The sequence below is a fragment of the Equus quagga genome, chromosome 10 (assembly GCF_021613505.1).
Source record: "Equus quagga isolate Etosha38 chromosome 10, UCLA_HA_Equagga_1.0, whole genome shotgun sequence".
NCBI lineage: Eukaryota > Metazoa > Chordata > Mammalia > Perissodactyla > Equidae > Equus > Equus quagga.
Genome location: NC_060276.1, coordinates 111,985,183 through 112,005,231, shown reverse-complemented (window position 1 = coordinate 112,005,231; position 20,049 = coordinate 111,985,183). Strand labels below are relative to the sequence as shown.

General features: G+C 40.1%; 1 protein-coding gene across 1 annotated transcript in view; it reads left to right on the top strand.

Annotated features, from left to right (window-relative positions):
* Positions 1–20,049, top strand: part of GLRA2 (glycine receptor alpha 2) — a 173,265-nt gene that overhangs the window by 126,771 nt on the left and 26,445 nt on the right. Inside the window, exon 8 of the mRNA XM_046673998.1 lies at positions 13,654–13,803. Coding sequence (XP_046529954.1) covers positions 13,654–13,803 — 150 coding nt within the window. The remainder of the gene's footprint in view (positions 1–13,653; positions 13,804–20,049) is intronic.

Here is a 20,049-nt window from a genome sequence, read left to right as displayed (position 1 = left end):
CTTCCAGGTATCTTGCCTATTACTTTTCTTAAATTTCTCTTTAAAAAGTCCAAAAGTAATCATCAAATCTTACTAAATTCTGGATTTGTGAGACCCAAAGTAAACAACTTATCTCTCTTCTCTCTCTCCCTCCCTTTCTCTCCTAAGATACCATACATTTGTTATCTATTCCTGCATAACAAATTACCCCTCCCCAAACTTAGTGGCTTAAACAATATTTTAATCTCAGTTTCTATGCGTCAAGAATCCAGGCACAACTTAGCTGGGACCTCTGTTTCAGGGCCTCTCAGGAGACTAAAATTAAGGTGTCAGCTGGGACTGCAGAAGGCCCAAGTAGAGAAGGATCCACTGCCAAGCTCACTCATATAGTTGTTGGTAGGTTTCAGTTCCTCCTGAGTTGTTGGACTGAGGCCTCAGTTCCTCACTGACTGTTGGCTGAATGCTACCCTCAGTTCCTTGCCAGGCAGCCCTCTCCACCAAGGCAAGCACATGAGAAGAACCAGAGAGAGAATGCCAGCAAGAAAAAAAGTGCAAAAAAGATGGAAATTGTTCTTTTATAACCTAATCATGAAAGTAACATCCCATCACTTTTGCCACATTATATTTGTCAGAAGCAAGTTGCTAGGTCCAGCCCACAGTCAAGAGGAAGGGGTTACCCAGGGATATGAATACCAGGAGGCAAGAATCATTGGGGGCTATTTTAGGAGGCTACCTACCACACACTATGAAAACAGTCTGCATTGGTATTTTAGTGTAACACTGTTAACACTTTTAATTCATATCCTGTCAACAGGAATAATTTATACCTTCATAATATCTACATCCTTATAAGCTCAAAATATAACCATGACTCAATCTCCCTAACAAACTTCATATCTAGCATGGAACAGATCACTTATATTATGTTTCTGCAAATAAGGTGCTCTCCTTGTTTCTCTGACCCCAGGAGGGTTGATACATACTGAAGAACTCTTGCATAGTATTAGATAGGAAATATTAGTTTTTGTTATAATTACTCAATTCTAATTCATGAATTTAAAACTAGGTATGCAGAGCAAAAAGGGAAATGATGGGTGTTAAACTTTATAGGTAATATAGATCTCAAATTGATTTGATACTTACTTCTCCAGTTGGTTTTTTAATCATGTCAATGCTCCGTTCTTATTGATGATGTGCAAACCAGCCAAATAGAGGGCTTTAGTCAATAAGAAAGGGATTTTCAGTAGGATTCATGGTTTGTTTGCCATCTTGGTTCTAAATGGTGCATGATGTAGCAGGTATCATTTTTGTGTCAGGCTTCCCTGATCTAATTTTAGGTTTGGGTCATTTGTTTCAGTGAACTGCAGACCTATAACAAGTATTTGGATACAGATAGTTCATTTGGGAGGTGGTCTCAGGAAAGACAAGTGAGAGCGTGTGGAGTGTAAACAAGGAAAGGAGAAAAACCAATAAAGTGTATCACTGAGTTGGTTACCGTGGAGGGCAACAGGGTTCAATCCTGCTGGGGATCCTCTGAAAAACTATAGAATTCTCATCAGACTTGTCCACCAAGTAATTGGAAATCTGGGGTCTTTATCCACCAACTCCCATCCCTCCATTGTTGAGGGCTGTCCTTGGGAGTATTCTAGGCTTCCTTGCATGCAAGTTGAGAAAGCTCAATTAACGTGCCAGAAAAATCTCTTAGGCAGAAAAGCAGATAGATTCAAGGGCTTGAAGTGAGTTGCTGACAGTTTACAGGAGACTTTCTCACTGAATTTGCAGGTGAAATCAGCGCATCTACTACACGTAGTCTTACACATGTAAATGTTTTTCATCAATACAATTTGTTCATAAGCAAGGAATTCACTACTTTAGGCAAGTTCTGCCTGGCACACAGCGGTGCTCAATGAATAAGCATTACTAGATGACATTGAAAGTGGTAAGATGGCAAAGCAGAGAGTCAGAAGGCTGGGACTCACAGCTCTGATCACCTTGAGATTGGGACCCCATCCCGCTGTAGACTTTGTTTCCTCTCTCATCACTTTCTCTTTCCCTTGAGTCACAGAATCATAGAATAGCAGAAACCTTGGAGGTGATCATCCAACCCTTTTATATTTCCAAGAAGGAACTTGAGGCCCAGAAAGGTGAAATGATGTGGCCAAGTTTGCAAAGTCAGCCAGTGGCAAAGCCAAGACCCACATCCCTGGCGTCTTCTCACTGCTATCACAGCCCTGCTGCCTCTTATTAGTTTATATAATCCTACAAGATTGGTTTCCATCAAGGGACTGAGATTGATCTAAACTCTCTGAAGCAGATATATGCAACTAATATTTTAGAAACTGATGTGCTCAATGCCTAACCAAAATCTTTTCACATTTACAATTTATCTTTTTTAGCAGTCTGTATACTTCCATATTGAAATATAATAATGCTTCCTGATGACACTGCCTTTTTTATTTCTTCAAATAGCCTGCACATCTATTTGTGTCATTTTATTCAGGAGGTTGTAGGATTTCTTTTTAATTACTAACAGACTCCTGCAGGCTAGTATCTATTGCAAATAAGTATCTGATTATTAGTGGGTGATTTGTGCGTCTGGTTTTTGTGGTGAGGAGAAAGACATGGAGCTGACTTGCATCAAAATGCTGCTCAGCTACAAGAAATGGACACAGTAGAGGCCAGATCTTTGGTAATTTACACCGACAAAAAGTGAGATCACCAGCCCAGCCAGACGCTTTTGTACCACATTAATTCCCAACCTCTGATTGACCTGTAGCTCCTTTCTTATTTCCTCCTCTCTACGTGTAACCTGGAGCATGATGGGGGCCTAGAATTTTTCCATTTCAGTTTCACTTTGGATGGTATGAAACAGTAGGTAGCTGATTAGCTTCAAGAGCTTTAGGTTAGCACGCACCAGGCAGGAGTGCCCAGGGTGCCATGCCAAGAAGGGAAGGTTTCTGTCAAGGTGGCTCCCATGGAGACATCCTCACTGACCTGCTGCCTCTACTGTGAGCTCAGATTAAAGTATAGAGCTAACGTTAAACCAGGCCACAGGCCAGGGGTTGTGTTGGAAAGCTTCTCAGCTACCAGTGACTCTGCCATTCAATTAAAATTAAATTATTAAAATTATATTCTCAGCTGTGAAATACTCTTTGCTCTAAAGGAACATCTGTCCTCATCCCCAGGATGTAGCATCCCCATGCTCAGAGGATTCAGGTACATTGTGGGGAAGCTCAGCACCTGGAGAAGCCTCTTTGTACCCTGGGGTCATCACAGGATTCTAGGTGTTCTTGGGGAAATGGCTTCTTGATCACTGCAGATTGAACTGGGCTTCTAAGACTGCCACCATTTTGTAGCCCAGAATCACCCATTCCCCACCTATCTTACCTACCGATCATCTCAGAAGTTGGCCTGCATCAGGAGTACACCATTGTGATTGCTGTGGGATGACAAAAGGTCTGCACATACTCACTCAATACTGGCCCTTTCACTCACTCTGATAATGTTCTGAGTTTCAGAAATGGTCAAGGGTGAGAGGTTTGGCCAGTGATGCCTTCCTGATCTGGCTTCCTCATCCTACTTTAGGGAGCATAGCTGACTTGGAAATCATAAATCAACAAAGCCCAGTCTAGGAGGTGGGGACTCCTTAGCTTTTTCATATTCCTCCTCCCATCAAGCCCTCTCTCTGGGGAACAAAAGATGGAAAGCAGGAGAAAACTTTTGTCATCACTGTAAACCCTATCCACCATTCCAAGGCCTTTCACTCAGCCTTAGTCCAAAGGACAATTAATTTCCCTCCTTCCCTTTCGTTGCTCCGAAGTATAAAGTTTGAACCTGGAGTGGGGTTGGGGGAGTAAATAAAGAAGTGGAAACAGCACTAATTGCTGACTGAGAAAGCAAATGAAAAACAGTGTAGTTTTCTCTCATCTTTAAGCATTCATTTTCACAGTATCTTCATGGCTGCAGGTGTAACTGTGCTGCTGTTTCATACTCACCCACTCCACTGCATACACTTTCTCACCTCTCTCTCATAGTAGATGCTGTCATCTGGCAAAACCAGTCTGTGAGTAATTCTGACTCACTCCCCAGAGAGAGGTTCCCAATGGGGTCAGTGAGCCAGAAAAGCACAGAATGTGGAGTCAAGCCAGAGTAGATGTGAATAGCAGCTCAACTACTCTTTCACTGTGTGATGTTGGTAAAATTAACGAGTAAACTCAGTTTTCTTTTCTTTTCTTATAATAGAGATAACTCAGAGTTGTGGTGTTGCAAGCTTTTTGTTGATGATCATGGTGGTGGTTTGTTGTTTTGGTTTGTTTTTTTAATGGCATATCTCAGGCCCTCTGATATACAAGAGTATTCACTACAACAAGCTTCCATTTTATGCGAACTTAGTTTATGTGAACTTGAAATAGGGCAATATAAAAATACTAATAAAGTCTTAACGCATGCACAGAACATGAAATACAACAAATTCTACTTTACATTTTTTCTCTAGGGAAATTTCTTGATTTCTGCAAGTTTTGAATTATGCAATGTCTTCAGGATCTCATCCCTGGCAACCTAATGTGACTGAGAGTCTACAGTCTGCCAAATGAGTGCTAAGATTTACATAAAGTGTCTTGTTCAATCCTTCAACGACCCCATAACACTGGAATCCTTGGGCCCCTACTTCAATAAGAGGAAACTGAGATTCCAAAAGGCTAAGTAATTTCCCCAAGTTCATTAGCCATTCAGCTAGGATTCAAATCCAAGTTGGCCTGCCTCCAAAGTTGCTCATTTCTTTCCTTTCTTTCCCATATTCATATTCTCCCCAATTTGTTTCTCTCTTTCTCTCTTTCACACACACATCATACATGCATGCAAACACTGACTATGCAAATATCTATTAAGTGGAGCATCATATCATTATCCTCCAAAAGCCTATGGTTTTCTTTCCAAGGCTAAGATAACCCAATTGACTCTTTTCTTCATTGGGGTTATTTTCACACTATTGGGCAATTTGCTCCTGACTCCCACTCCTTCCTCATTCCTGCTCTTGTTTGAGAAGCAATATGCTGCCCTTGTTTTGTCACTGATGGTACAGTCACAGGAAGTAGACTATGGAAAAAATCAGTATTCTTGTCCATCAGCTGAGAATGTGGTGAGACATGTGGCAGACATAAGCACAGGGAAGAAGATGCCCCCTGGTCTTGATTCCTCCCCTTCCTCCAGATGCCACTCCCTCCTTACTTTGGCTCTCTTCCCCAGATGCCTGCATTTCTAGAAGGCTGAGACTTGGGGGTGCCTTTCTAAAGAGTGTCCCTATGGTGCCCCTAACAGTGGATATCACCTAGTATTCCTCATGTATTCTGGAGCTGGCAGTTCTACCCTTCTCTTACCTGCATGCTTACAAAACTCACATGGATAGTGTACTTTGGCAAGCTACTTTGAATGGTATTTTTTTCTCCTCAAAGCCACAGTGCATGGTTGTATATCCTAGTTGCAAGCCCTTCTAGTTCTTCTATATGAGCTGCCACCACAACATGGAAACAGACAGGCAGGTGGTGTGGTTCTGCAACCAGGAAGCAAACATGGGCTGCTGAAGCAGTGACAGCGCCAAACTTCAAGCACTAGATCATCAAGGCTGGCTCTTGAACAGTTTTCTGACCACCATAATGGAGAGAAGCTTATTCATCTTTGGAAATAATATCAGTTTATCAGTTAACTAGGCCTATGTGCTACCTAACACCCAACAAACTAATTAGTTCCTGAAGGTTGTTCAGGTCCTGTCCTGATGAAAGTTTTGTAATCTAAGGAGTACCATTTGTAACCAGTTGGCTCCTGCAGATACCAGGCTTGGAGGCACTGCCACCCAATGGCTGTTTCTGCAAACAGCACCTTCACAAGAGTTGTGTTTACTCAATACTCTACCAAGAACCCAACAAGAGTACAAGACGTGGAGAGAAAATGGGGTGGGGGTGGTGACACTGGGATAGGCCAGGTAGTCAGTGCTGCCACCATCCCTATCTGCCAAGGAAATCTGATTTTCCTGGCATTAAACAGCAGACGTGAGCTCTTTGATTAGGCAATAAAAATGGCAACTTGGCAGTGAAATTGTAAAGATAAAATTGTACAACACCACGAATCTTTGGCATGAAGATTAATTTGACTATCTATGATTTTTCTGACAGTATTTTTACAGAGACTGAATGTAGGTAAGAGGCAAAACAGCAAATCAGGCCAGAATTCTCATTTCCACTTTTGTTGATTATTAATTGTATAAGATTTAGACATGCATTTAATTAACTTATTTTTCTCCCCCATAAAATGAGGATGGAGAGGGTGGTGGTGTACTCACATAGCACTCAATGAAAGACAAGTTGATTGAAGCTACCAAAGGCTTCTGTTCCTGTATAATGGAAGCACAAGTCAGGGTACTGTGACCAACAGGTATCCTTCATTTCAACAGCAGCATTAATCAGGGTTAATTAAAGATTTTCCTTCTAAATTAGATTTAAAAATTGTACTTTATGGAGCAGAAAATCTTCTATTCTTGTTTAGCAATGGTTTGCATGCATAGTTTGAGAATAATTAAACACTGACTCAAGCAGGTGGGTGTGAGAGATCATTCCACTTAACAAAAAATATCTAAGTATTTTGAGATTGCCCTATGAATTCTATTTTTTCTCTTTTCTATTAAAAAATAATGCTTGGTTGATCATAGTCATTTATGGTTTTTCCCCACTGTAGAGAACTTCTCTCCAAGGACAAAATCTTCCTTGATTGGCTGCTGGAGAAATGTCATAGCTTTCCGGGGTCAGCCTAGGGGCTGGGAACGTGGACATATTTTAGTTGGCACATCATTACATGGGAGTGCCTTGCCCATAAGGAATGGAGAGGGTATCCAAGCTGTAAAAACGTTCAGGCAATGCTTGTAGAATGATGATCCACTCTTCTGTGCTGGGGATAAACACTGGGTAGAAAATGGCCCAACCCATGAATAACTGGCTTCATGACACAGGAGGTGGTGTACTTTTTGAATATAGACAAAACAAATTATGGGACTTGAGTAAATAAATTAATGGCTTTATTTTTCCATTTTGAAACTGATCTAAGTATATAATTAATGAAAAAATTGACTCAAGAAAACTTGCCAAAGTTTTCAAAAAATGCCAAGACAGTGTTGAAAAGAACATTAACGGAAAACTAAGAAATGTCAACATGATGCCAAAACAACTGAGCAATGAGCTAAACTCCACCATCTAACTGATCTGTTCAAATATCAGATAAATGTTTATTTAGTGCCACAAAAACCTAAACCACTTAACTGGCTCTACTTTTTCACCAGATATGTTTGTAAACTACATGAATTATAAAGTCATGAGAATAATAAATATCCTTCTTTCCCTTAGTGAAAATAAATCAAGAGTAATCTGGATATCATTACCTATCAGCTTTAAAAGACCTAAGCTAATTTTTTTAATTTTAGTTTTTTTCTCTTTCTCTTTTCTTTTTTTTTGGTAGCTAAGCCTCCATATAAAGCAGTGATTATGAAAGGAATTTGAATTTATATACAGCTTGGATAATTTGTCAATCAATCAAACTATAGAGCTCTTAATATATGCACAAAGACTTGTCCTTGGCAGCATAGATACAAAAGACATTACTGGGTCTTTATCCTCCAGGTATCCTATACTTCAGTTGACTGGATAAAACACGCATTCATGAAGCAAACACTAAACTGTTTGATCCTAACTGTAAGTGAACTACAAATTCTAAAGATGGGTAAGACCACTGTGGGCTAGAATATGCAGAGGAAGCATCACCCTGGAGATGGAATTTGAGCTACCCCTTGAGAAATTAAATACTACTCCTGGAAATAAACAGGTAGAGAAAAGCCAGGAAGAACTTCTATGCTGAGAGAAGCGTGTAGACCAGGATTTCTCAACCTTAACACTATTAACATTTGGGGCTGGATAATTCTTTGTCTTGGGGGCTGTCTTATGCATTGTCAAGCGTTAGCAGTATTCCTGGCCTCTACCTACTAGAAGCCAGTGGCAAAACGCCACTCCCAAGTTGGGACAACCAAAAACATTTTCAGACATTGCCAAGTGTCCTCTCAGGGTAACATCATACCAAGTTGAAAACCACTGGACTAGGCATAGATATCTAGGTTTGGCAGGGAAGGGGGGTTGCTTTCTCTATCCCAGAGTTTATCAACCTCTGAATTATTGACATTTTGAGCTGGATAACTCTTCATTGTGGGGGCTTTTCCTGTGGATTATAGGCTGTTTTGCAACATTCCTGACCTCAACAGACTAGTCACCAGTAGGACCTCCCCCTGATTGAGACAACCAAAAATATCTCCAGACATTGCCAAATGCCCCCTGAGGTGCAAAATCACACCTGTTTGAGAACCACTGGGATTCTCAGTAGGAATGGGCTTAGCTTCCTCAAGGGTAAGTAGAATTGCTTAAACAAAATACAAGGTTAGTGTTAGGAAAGAGTGGAATAAGATGGAGTAACTAGGGTGGACACATGCTGTGTGAGATCTTGGATACTAGAGCCTGTAATAGGCAGCCACAGTAGTTCTTAAAAAGGTGTGTTGCAAAATGAAATTGGTGTTTTAAATGTAATCTTGCAGAAGCAAAAGGATAAAGTGCCATGGGGAAGAGATGAATACCGGGGTATCAGTTAGGAAGTTGTTATCATAACCAGGTGTAAGTGTTGATGGCCAGGGTTGTAGTGACATCTTTGGGAAGAGAGAAAAGAGTAAACCCAAGGGTGCTTTGCAGAAAGAAATGTTGAGCTTTGCAACAGATTGAATATTAGAGATGAAGGCAAGGAAACAACTAGGAAAGGAAACAATGAAGGCAATGATGAAACTAGGGTTGCTCGTGGGAAAAAAGATACAAATGAGATGAACGGAAAGGAGGGGCATTTAATGAATTTGATTTTACAAATACTAACTACAGTCATTTTAGAATTAGCACAGGAATGCTGGTGAGAGGTCGGAGCTGAGTGATGGATTTGGGAGTTTTGGAAACACAAAACCCTGAAATCTCTGTGGCTTAATATAACAAAGGTTTATTTCTCACTCACATTATACTCCTCTGTGGAATGAGTGGCCCTGCATCTTTTAGGGATCCAGGCTTCTTCCATCTATGGCACTGCCATCTTAAATGGGTGACATCCAAGGTGGCTGCAGAAGGGTTAAGTCCTACGGACCCCATGGGAGATTTTAGAGGCCCTGAAGTGGCATATATTACTTCTGCCCACACTCCAGTGGGTGATCCAACTGAACCATAAAATCTAGTTTACTAGTGTTCCAGAAAGAGAAAATGGGATTTATAAGAACTTGGCCGATCTCTGCAATAGGAGACATACATACAGAAGACTAAGAAGAAAACTACAGGAGTGGATGAATTCATTGAGGACGTGAAGATAGAGGGAAAATTGAAGAGGATAGTTTAAGGAACACAAAAATAACAAAAAGAACAAGATCCAGCAAAGGATTCAGAGATGTTGTTAGAAAGCTTGGAAGAGAACCAGCCCTGTGTAGTTGAAAGTGGCAAGAGGAGGGGAGACAAATTTCTATGAGGAGGAAAAATGCCTGCTTTTGCTAAGACTCTTGCTTTTGGAGACAAAGAAATTCAGGATAATTAGAAAAGGACTTATACATCTATATCCCACCTCAAAACCACCATTAGCTTATCTTTATGAGCAGTCTGAAACCAAAACCTCTCTGCCTGGCCTTCAATGTGCTGGCCCAGCCTATCTATTCACACCTCACCATGTACTTCCCAGGCACCCAGCATATCCTGGTCACTAGGTTGTTCACCATCCCCGAGCTCACCTACTCTCTCCCATCTTCATGGCTTTGCTTTTGCAGCTTCTTCTACCCATCAAAGTCCTGGCCTTCCTCAAGCCCTAAGTCAAATGCCACAACACCTAGGAATAAACCCTTTCCAGTTTTTCCCTGCCAACATCAACCTCCCCATTTTCCAGCAGCCTTTTGATCTTTCCTGTACTTTGGCACATGGTACCATCCACTCTGTATCAGTTATATGTTCACTTGACTGTCTCCCTCAGTAGACCACAGGTTTCTCAAGCACCAAACAGGGTCGCTGGGATTTACAACCCCAGGACAAAATAGACAATTTTATAGTCTAGGTCAGGGGCTGACAAACGTTATCTGTAAAGGGCCCCATAGTAAATATTTTAGGCTTTGCAGGACATGTGGTCTCTGTCACAACTACTCAACTGTGACATTTTAATGCAAAAGCAACCACAGACAATATGTAAATGAATGAGTATGGCTGTGTTCCAATAAAGCTTTATTTATAAAACATGTGGTGGGCCAGATTTGATCCATAGGCTATAATTTGCTACTCTCTGACCTATGTGAATGATACTTTCTGAAGCACGGTGTGAACGGCATGCCCTGGAGTGTAATCTGTGAAGTCCTGGGAAGAATCAATGTACATCTTAGTTATCCTCGTATCTTCTGCCCCACCTCCCACTAGCACCTAGTATAGTGCCTTGCACATGATAGGCCTTCAGTGTTTATTTTTCCAAATTAAATATGCCTGGAAAGGTACCAAATCAGTGGATCATAATAGCATTTTGAGAGCTTAATTACCTTTGAAAACTATTTTGCAAGACTGTAGTAAAGTAGTTTAGGAAGGGATCATGTAAGCCCAAGAATCATAAAAAGAATGAGACAGGGGAAGATGTGAGCTAAAAACATCTAAGGATGAGCAGCCAAAGAGAAAGAATCTGGCATCAGAGCTGGGTAAAAGCAACAAAAAGGCATTCCAATCCGGAGAGACCAGCACCGAGGGACATCACATCATATGTAATCGATGTCTCAAAACACACTCTAAATCCGTGTGAATAATGCATTTAATACCAGCATTTCAATGCTGGGAAGATGTTCGTGATTTGGAGGAAACTCAGAGACCAACCAAAATGATTAAGAGACTGAAAGGATTCATTTATGAGCAGCTATAAAAGAAGCCAAATACGTGCTTGGCTTGCTGATGGCCAAAAGGAGATGGGGAAAAGGTTTATAAATTACTGAATACTGTAAACACCAGGAAGGGGAGAAATGATGGTCAGCTCTATTGGACTTAGCTCTTGGTGTAGACATATCTCAGGCATTGACAAATCCTTCTCATTATTGGGTCTTAAAACATTTACAGGGCATCTGAATAATATATAACTGGGAATGCTGTGATTGGTAATGTTCTATTATTAAAGGGGAATATGCTTTCTCCAGAAGTGTAAACTATTGTTTATTAAGGAAAGAAATATTCCAAGAATACTAGGCATGCTGAGAGAATTAAAATGTGCTAATAGTCCACTCTTAGAAATATCAAATATATGCAATTGTGTGTCACGTCACATAGTGTAGAATTGTTGAAATTAAAGCACAAAGATGGAAAGATGGCCAGATCCATCCATCCATCCTCCCATCTGTCTGTCATTCAATCATCCATTTATCCATCCATCCCACATATCTAATGCTTACTCACTATTTTCCAGGCCCTGTGCTGGTGATACACAGAGTAATACTACACAGGGTCTGTCCAAAAAAAGCCAAAGCTTATAGTCTAGTCGTGGGGTCAGGGCAGCTGGTGGTCTAAGTAGAAAAAGACAGGTTCAATAGAGAGTGATAAGAGCCCCCAGTCCAGATGGGAGAAAGCAGAAAGGTTAGGGAGGCTTCCCAGGGGAGCTGGTATCTAAGCCAAATCCTGAAGGATTCTGAGAAGTCTGTTAATAAGAATGAGAATAAGCATCCCAGGTGGGAAAAGTGATACATTCAAAGTGCTGTAGATGACAAAGTGCTGGACTACTTTGTCACAACCTATGTAGAACTGACAAGTAATTCAGATTGACTGAAACCAATAGTGTAAGGCAGGTGGTAACCTTAAAAATGATAACTGGAATATATTAGGATTGTGGGTGATTTTTATTTTCCTGGATTTTTCTGCCTCTTCCAAAATTTCTCCATTAACAAAATCACACCCTTATGTCGCCAAACAAGTGCAAACATTTATATAGCACTTATTCTGTGCCAGACACTATTCTAAGCACTTTGCATATATTAAGTGACTTTATCCACATAACTCTATGAGATAGGTACTATTATTGTCCCTGTTTTACAGATGAGGAAGGGAGGCAGAGAAAGGTTAAACAACTTGGCAAAGTTATAGAGATAGGAACAGAGCAGTGTTTCTTACTTAGGGCATCTAGCTCTAGAGTCTCTGCTTTTACATCCTCTGTGCTGCTACTAACTTTCTAAGTCAAGAGCTTATTTTCTTATCATTTACTTCCATAGTCCCAGTCTCAAAATTGATTTAATAATCAGATGTACTGTCAAATATTTGGGGGGAAGAAGAATGTTCATAACCCCAAAGTTTATAGTAGCAAAAAATAAAGCTAAAAATCACCTAAATGTCCTGTAATACAGAATAACTAATCAAGGTATGGACATTATGCAAGCATTGGAAATTATGATTTAGAAGAAAGTTAGATGACTTGGGAAATGCTCACAACACAGGTTAAAGGGAAACGCAAGATACAAACTGTATAATCCTAGTAAGGTGTTGGTGTGTGTCTGGGAAGGAACATCACTAGTCAGACTGGATTCCAATTCCAATCTTAGCTCTGCCAATTATTAGCTTTGTGACCTTGGGTAATAATTTCACCCACCTGCACCCTAGAGTCCTCATCAGAACATGGGGGTAATATAGTTGTTGTAATGGTTAGAAAATGAATACATGTAAAATGTTTAAAATACTGGCTGGCAAGCACTCAGTATCAGCTATCAAAAAAATAGGAAACCCTATTTAAAAATTAGAACTAGATAGTACACATTCAGCTGGTGGTTTGATAAACATCCTTTGTAGTCTGCTGTCCAATACGTTACAACTTTGAGTTATTTTCCCCCTTATACTTTAAAAAACAACTGGAAGTTAAATGAGATGGGGTCACTTTCCATTGCAAGTAAAAAATATTTGCTTTCAGAATCTGCTATATCAAATTGTAAGATGTACTAAACACTCAACCAACCATTGAAGGGTTATAAAAGTTTGCTTTTTAACCAGATACCTTCCCAAGGCTAGAGCCCTGAGGTTTTATTTTGGCTAAATATTCTTGAATTGTGATAGCTTAAAACTATTTAGAAATGTGTTTTCATGTCAGTTAGGATGAATAGATTGATGACAATCACAAATTGGTTTTGAAGGGCCCAAGGCCTTACACAGTTTATTTCTCTTCCAAGTTTTGGAATTATCTTAATTATATTAGTTTTTAAATGCTAAGAAAAAAATAGAAGGAAATTAGCAGTTTCGAAAATAGTGTCCATTCTATTTTACCTCAAAATTATGTTTTTCTTTTTTTTTCCTTAAGGAAATTCTCATAGTTGTCTTTGGAGCTGGTCTCAGGGGTGAGGCTACTTGAGCACGTGGGATATACTTAGAGATGGAACAAGGGCCCGGGGCCGGTGGGTGTGTGACTTTCACTGCTCTACTCAGAATCTTCGAAGTAGAATCGAAAATGCTTAAGTACTTTCTTAAAGTTAGGCCAGAAAATCCTCGATGAAGGGAAATGTGGTTATTCTGCTGCTCACAACTTTAGGAACCTGGTTTTCCCGCAAGTTTTCATGGGGCCTCTCTCTCCCTCTCTCAGGTCTCCTATGTAAAAGCGATTGACATCTGGATGGCGGTGTGCCTTCTGTTTGTGTTTGCGGCCTTACTGGAATATGCAGCAGTGAACTTCGTCTCCAGGCAACACAAGGAGTTCCTGCGGCTCCGGAGAAGACAGAAGAGGCAGAATAAGGTATAGTTGGCCCTCAGTGCAATCAAAGTCAGATAGAGCTTGAGGTGGTGAACCAGGAAATGCACTTCAGAAAACAGAAGCACACATAGTGAGCAAGACACTAAGGTTAATTTTTGTCCTGATTAGTCTTACCACACCAAATTTCTGCTCAGGTTAGTACTTTAAAATTTGGGCAGTTTTCTCACATTTAGCAAATAAAAATCAGGGCACAGAGCTAAACTTGAATTTCAGATAAACAATAAACAATATTTAGTGTAAGTATGTCCCAAATATTGCATGCGACAATACTAATAAGTTATTTATTATCTGAAACTCAAATTTAACTGGGAGCTCTGTGTTTTATCTGGTAACTCTAATTGGAGATATATACTCAATTTGACAAACTGACTTTAAAATCCTGTTGTTTTGAACATTGATAATTTGTATGACTTTGTCTACATAACTGCTCTGATTTTCTCATCAACTGCTCTGGCTTTATGTAAATAAGGTTCCTACCTTTGCTGACTGAAACTTGATAAATCCAATCAGCCTGATCATATTGTCTCAACTTACACTTCAATGCAGAAACCCAAAATTTACTCTATGCAGGGGTTTGAGGTTTCAAACATATGGCTCAAAAATCTCCAGTTCAGTGGTTCCCAAACTTGCCTACATATTGGAATAGCCTGGGGATCTTTCAAAAATCCCAAATATTGGCCACATCCCACACCAATTAAATCCTAGTCTCAGGATGGGGCACAGGAGTATTTCTGAAGCTCCCCAGGTAATTCCAGTGTGCAGACACATTTGAGAAGGACTGTTCTGGTTTGTAATCCACTTTCATATAGGACACCAGAATGCTTTCAGTTTCAGATTCTGGGAGAGAAATATGCTCTTTGATATGGAGAATGTTAGTGCCTGTAACAATATCACTAGAAAACTAAAAGTTAAAATTTTTAATATAGGAGATGAGAGATATTTTTCAAAATCTGTCTCCCCCAAAATGATAAGTTAAATCTGCTGGTAAAGCCACTTATATGCTACTCTGTCAGAGCAAAAACAAAAATGTCTCTTTGTCAATCTTAATGCTTCCGAATTCCTTGATGTAAAGCTGAACGCTCGTTGTGATTTAGATGTTGCTTACACTGAGGAGCTTATGTGTGTGTGAGTTCACGGAGTCCTGACTGCATCAACCAAAATGTCTCCTGCACATTCTCTGGGCTGGTATCCTGCTGGCTGCCCTGTCTCTTTCTCTTCCTTACGTCTCAGGAACATTTTGTCCTGCCAAAGCCTAAAGAAACATACACACACACACATACACACATTCTCTATGTTGTACATTGTTGAATATCAAGCCGTTCTCAATTTTTTCCTCCCTTGCTTCCTTGTTGATGATAGCCATTTCTTTAACTTCATCCACAGGAGTCTAGCACAAAGTGGCACAAATTTGAGGTCACTTGTGCCACCCAGGAAGTATTACTAGAATGTGGGGGTATTTCAGCACATAAACTATATTCCCAGAATTCCCTGGCTTAGCATAGTAGGTGGCCACTGACTGCATGCTCTTCTGGACCAGAGATGTAAAATGAGTTTCATTTTCCTTCCCAGTTCTGAATAACTGGTAGGACTTTCTTGGAATGCTGTGTGGACGGTTTTTAGACTGTATCTGTATCTTATCATAAGAATCACCTGGAGTGCTTGTTAAACGTACAGATTCTTGTGTTCCACCCCAAACCTTATGAATCAGAGTCTTCAGGGGAGATCTCCGAGAATTAGTACATTTCACAAGAGTCTCAGGCGAGTCTTATTATAAGGTAAGTTTGGGGAAACCTGGACAGTATTAGAGCAAGCAGTAGGGACTGAGAAAAACAAAGTGGTAGGAAATAAGGTTGGAGGAATGGGTAATTTCGGGCTCATATAGGGCTTTGCAGGCCAGTATAAAGGAATGGATTTTATTCTAACTGATTGGAATCCACTGGTTAGTTTCAATATGGCAAATATCAGTCTATCGAGTGGATAGTCCACGGGGTAGCAGCAGCAGATCAGTTAGGAGGCTATCATAGAAATGTAGGTGAGAGATGTTTGTGGCTTAGACTATGGCATTGGTTATGGGAATGGAGGGAAGTGGTCAGATTCAAGATTCATTCATTCATTCCACGAATATTTGCTTCCCACTATGTGCCGGGCACTGTCTACACCCTTAGAATACATTGTTGAACAGGACAGACAAAATAAAATCCCTTGATGAAACTTACATATTAGTGGTTATCCTTTGAAGGTAAAAGCAATAGGTCATGCTTGATGTGGGGAGGTGAGGAAAAGAGAGGAATATGACTCAGATTTTTGGCTTAAGCAACTGGATGGGTAGTGTTCACTATTTATTAAGATGGGGACTATTGTGACAGCAGCAGATTTGGAGTGGAACTCAGAAGTCAGATTACGTTGTTGTTATATTTAGATGCCTATAAGTCATGCCGCAGAGTTGGCAGATAATTAGATACATGTGCTCAAGGGAGAGGTGAAATCTGAAAAAAGTATATTTGAGAGTGACCAGCAAACAGATAATGTTTTAAATCCATGAAACTGGGTGAGATCGCCCTGAGTGTAAATTTTTTAAAAAGGTAACTATGCGAGGTGGGCTCAGTGGAAAACATGGAAAATCATAGGTTCAAGGAACATGAAACAAACAAAATAAGAGGCTGAGCACTCTTGCTGGTGAACATCTGAACGTTCATGGTTGAATGGTTTTGTCATTTTTTGCATGATATAAATCTGTAACTGCTTTATTGTTTGATAATGCTTTTTTATTTTGCAATAATTAACATTAGAGCTGTATTGTCTGTTAGTGCCACTTTCTACTATCAAAACTATCCCTGTTTGGATAAATTAAGTGGTCATCCTGCCCATAATGAAGGCAGTGTTTTTCTCTCTATCTTACAAATGATGAAACTAAAGCAAAGAGAGGTTAAGTAAAATGCCCAAAGCCACACAAGGCATGCAGTCTGGCTTCAGAGTCCCTGACCTTAACTGCTGCTGCTCAGAGTTCACGTTTTACATCTCACATTATGATCCAGTCTCTCTCTCTCTCTCTCTCGCACACGCACGCGCGCACACACACACAGATACACACACAAACAGGAAACAAACCTCTAATGCACTCTAATATTTTCTATTCTGTTTTTTTTTTTTTAATGCTGGTCATCACGGATGGGATTAGGGTGAGGCAATTGAAGTGAGTCACAAGTGCAGGGTCAGATCTTGTTTTTATCTAAAATTTTGATATTTTGTTCACCATGGATTTTTTGCATTAATAATGAATTTTTAAAATATTTATCTGGAGTGCTGGGGTTTTGATATCCCCTTAAATTTTGCACCTGAAGCCTTACTCACTTAGCCCTAGTTCTGGCCCAGCTGGTCATGAACATTAATTCTAATAGGTTGTGGCCTGAGTTTAATAAAAACCAAAACACCATTTTAAAATGTTCAATATTCCCAATGAAAAAAGCCATCCCTAATTTCCCATTGGGAAACTGACCTCCACCACACAATAGAGGTTGATTCTTTCAAAGGTATAAGAAAAACTAAGAGCTGATCATTTCCCAAAGTGACATTAGCATTAAGATTTATTCAAGGAAGATGTTTATTAAGAGAACACCTGAGATTACATTTACTTGCATGGAAAGAGTGCCTGGTGATTACTGAACAATCAAGTTATGAAGTGGAGTCACACTCAAGGGGGGGCCAGGCAACTTGCAACGAAGTGTATTTGCTTTATTTTTTCTACATCTCAAGAAGCAGCCACTGTCAATTTTATCAAAACAGAGTTTCTCAGAAACAGTCATGCCCAGATCTTCACTGACAGAACTTGTAAATCCCTATGGTTGGGCCAATCCCAGTCTAGTAGAAGCTGATGTCCCAGGTCTATGTGGTAAAATCCTATTTTTATGTTACCTCCTCAGCTCCAATAAGAAGTTTTCACACCAAGTGATGGTTATAACAACTTCCCCACAAGAACCTTAAAGCCTCATGTGCAATTCTCTCTCCCTTTCTTTTTATATCTGACCACACCATGCCTGACTTCTGGCACTGTGCCTGATTTCAGATGTTTCCAGTTGCCCACATAGCCCTGACTTCTTTATTTTCAGTGACTAAACAGAAATTGTAGCTGCTTGAGAACATCGTTATGGCTTTTAGGCCAGCTAACGATAAGCTGCCTTTTAAAAGGAATGATCTTAACACACTGTTTAGACTTCAACGTCCCCAGGAAGAAAATACGGGGTCTTTTGACCTAATTAGACAACAGGGTGAGAATGTGAGGCTGTGATCAAAATGTCTCAGATGGTGCTAACTTGGGAAAGTAAGAATTCAGTACCTTTTGGGATTTTTCTCTCCCCGCTCTCCTCCTTTATCTACCCTTTAAGTCTTAGCTAAATTGCTAATTCCTCAAAAGATAATTTCCTGATCCTACAGGGCTGAAATAATCCCACACTTTCAAGCACCCATAGTACCTAATTTGTTCCTTTTCATAATGTGTCACTTTCTACCCATTACAGAATATAAAATAGAAATGGTATTGGGAGATATTATTTATGACACTTTACCTAGAGATACCTGAATCCTGCTCTTAACTAGTCATCTTCCCATTGACCCATTGGAGGGAAATAAGCCCACAAAGACAATGAACTACTTTAATTTTACCCAAGCTTTAGCCTCAAACCCCAATGCAATACCCCAGGAAGGGAACAACTTAGAAGCAGCCCTTGTCCCTCCACTCACTAGGTCCAGAAGCACTGCAATATTTCCTCCCCAACATTCCAAGGGTCTTAGATCTCCCCATTCCAATGGGACACCAGGCCCCACTGGTGAAGGCCAGAAGACAAGGACCCAGAGCAAATCATGACCCGGGAGTGGCTTATTTAAACCCATGGGGTCCTGGAATGTCCTCAGTCAGACCAGCACTCCTTCTCCTTAGTGGTAAAAATCTCCTTCCCTTCTTCCTGGAGACATGCCTTCAAACACTTAAGGGTGTTGAGCTGGTAGGTCTTCTCAGATCTTCTGAGCTAAATAGACCTAGTCCTTCATACGATATGGCTTACAGCCCCTCAGCACACTGATCACCCTTTCTCTAGTGTGCTAGTGAGCATCTTGAAGCAAAGTCAGAGAATTTGAAAGATAGTCCAGGCATTATCAACGTGTAACACAGAGCAGTAATATCACCTCTCTTTATCTGCCCTTTTTAATAGAGCATTAAATTATAGCAGTGTTTTTAATATATTCCACTATTGGCTCATTTTGATCTTGCTAATGCTTGTTAATTTCCCAGGTCTTTTTTTTCTATTTGTAATACAAATATCTATCAAGTTATCTCCTCTTGATTATGTGCTTGGTTTTTCTCTAACCTAAATAAAGGACTTTATATTTATTCCTGTAAATTTTCACTACATTGGATTTGACCCGTTGTTCAAGATTATATTAATCTTTTTAAGACTGATTTAGTCATCTGGAAAATTAGCTACCACTTCTAGCTTTGTAACATTGATAAATAGGTGTCAACACTCTTCAGCCATAGGCCACTAGGGACAAGTGTGTAGCTAAACAAATTGGGTTTACTACTCTTTGCAGTAAGAGACAATGCACACCACGGAGTGGGGGGTAGGTGGTCTCTGTAAATTGGGTGATTTGGGAGAAAAGTCTAAGGAAGCAGGGCTTTGCTCTAGATTGGATGCTGTCAGAAAGCAGAGGAAATTTTATGCTTGAGTATCTCAATAAATCTTATCTATAGGAGGGCAGACTAGAGTAAGGACAAAACTATAATTGGTAAAGAAGCAGCCGTTACATTCTAACTGAGAGAAGGATGTTCAGTATTTTGTGGATGTCTTAGTGACCTTATTTTTGTCTGTGCTTAGACAAAATTATGAAGCGGGCTTGTTTTGTCTCACTTTATCATGGTCTCAGACTAACCTGGTCTGAAGTTGATATTCTGTGAGATGGCTGGCCCTTTTGGAGTTGTGATTTTCGCCTCCTAAAATGAAGGGCTAACCCACCAACATTAAAATGGAGGCTCTATAATTTACCAGTTCTGTGACCTTGGCAGGTTACTTTAAAAAAAACACCTCTCTGCCCCTCAGTTTTCTCATCTGTAAAATGGAGTTAATGGTAAATAATATTCACCTCATAGGATAGTAGTGAGAATAAAATGAGTTTCCATGGTAAAGCTCATAAAATAGGCCCTCACAGGTGGTAAGTTCTACGTTTAGTGTTGCTCAT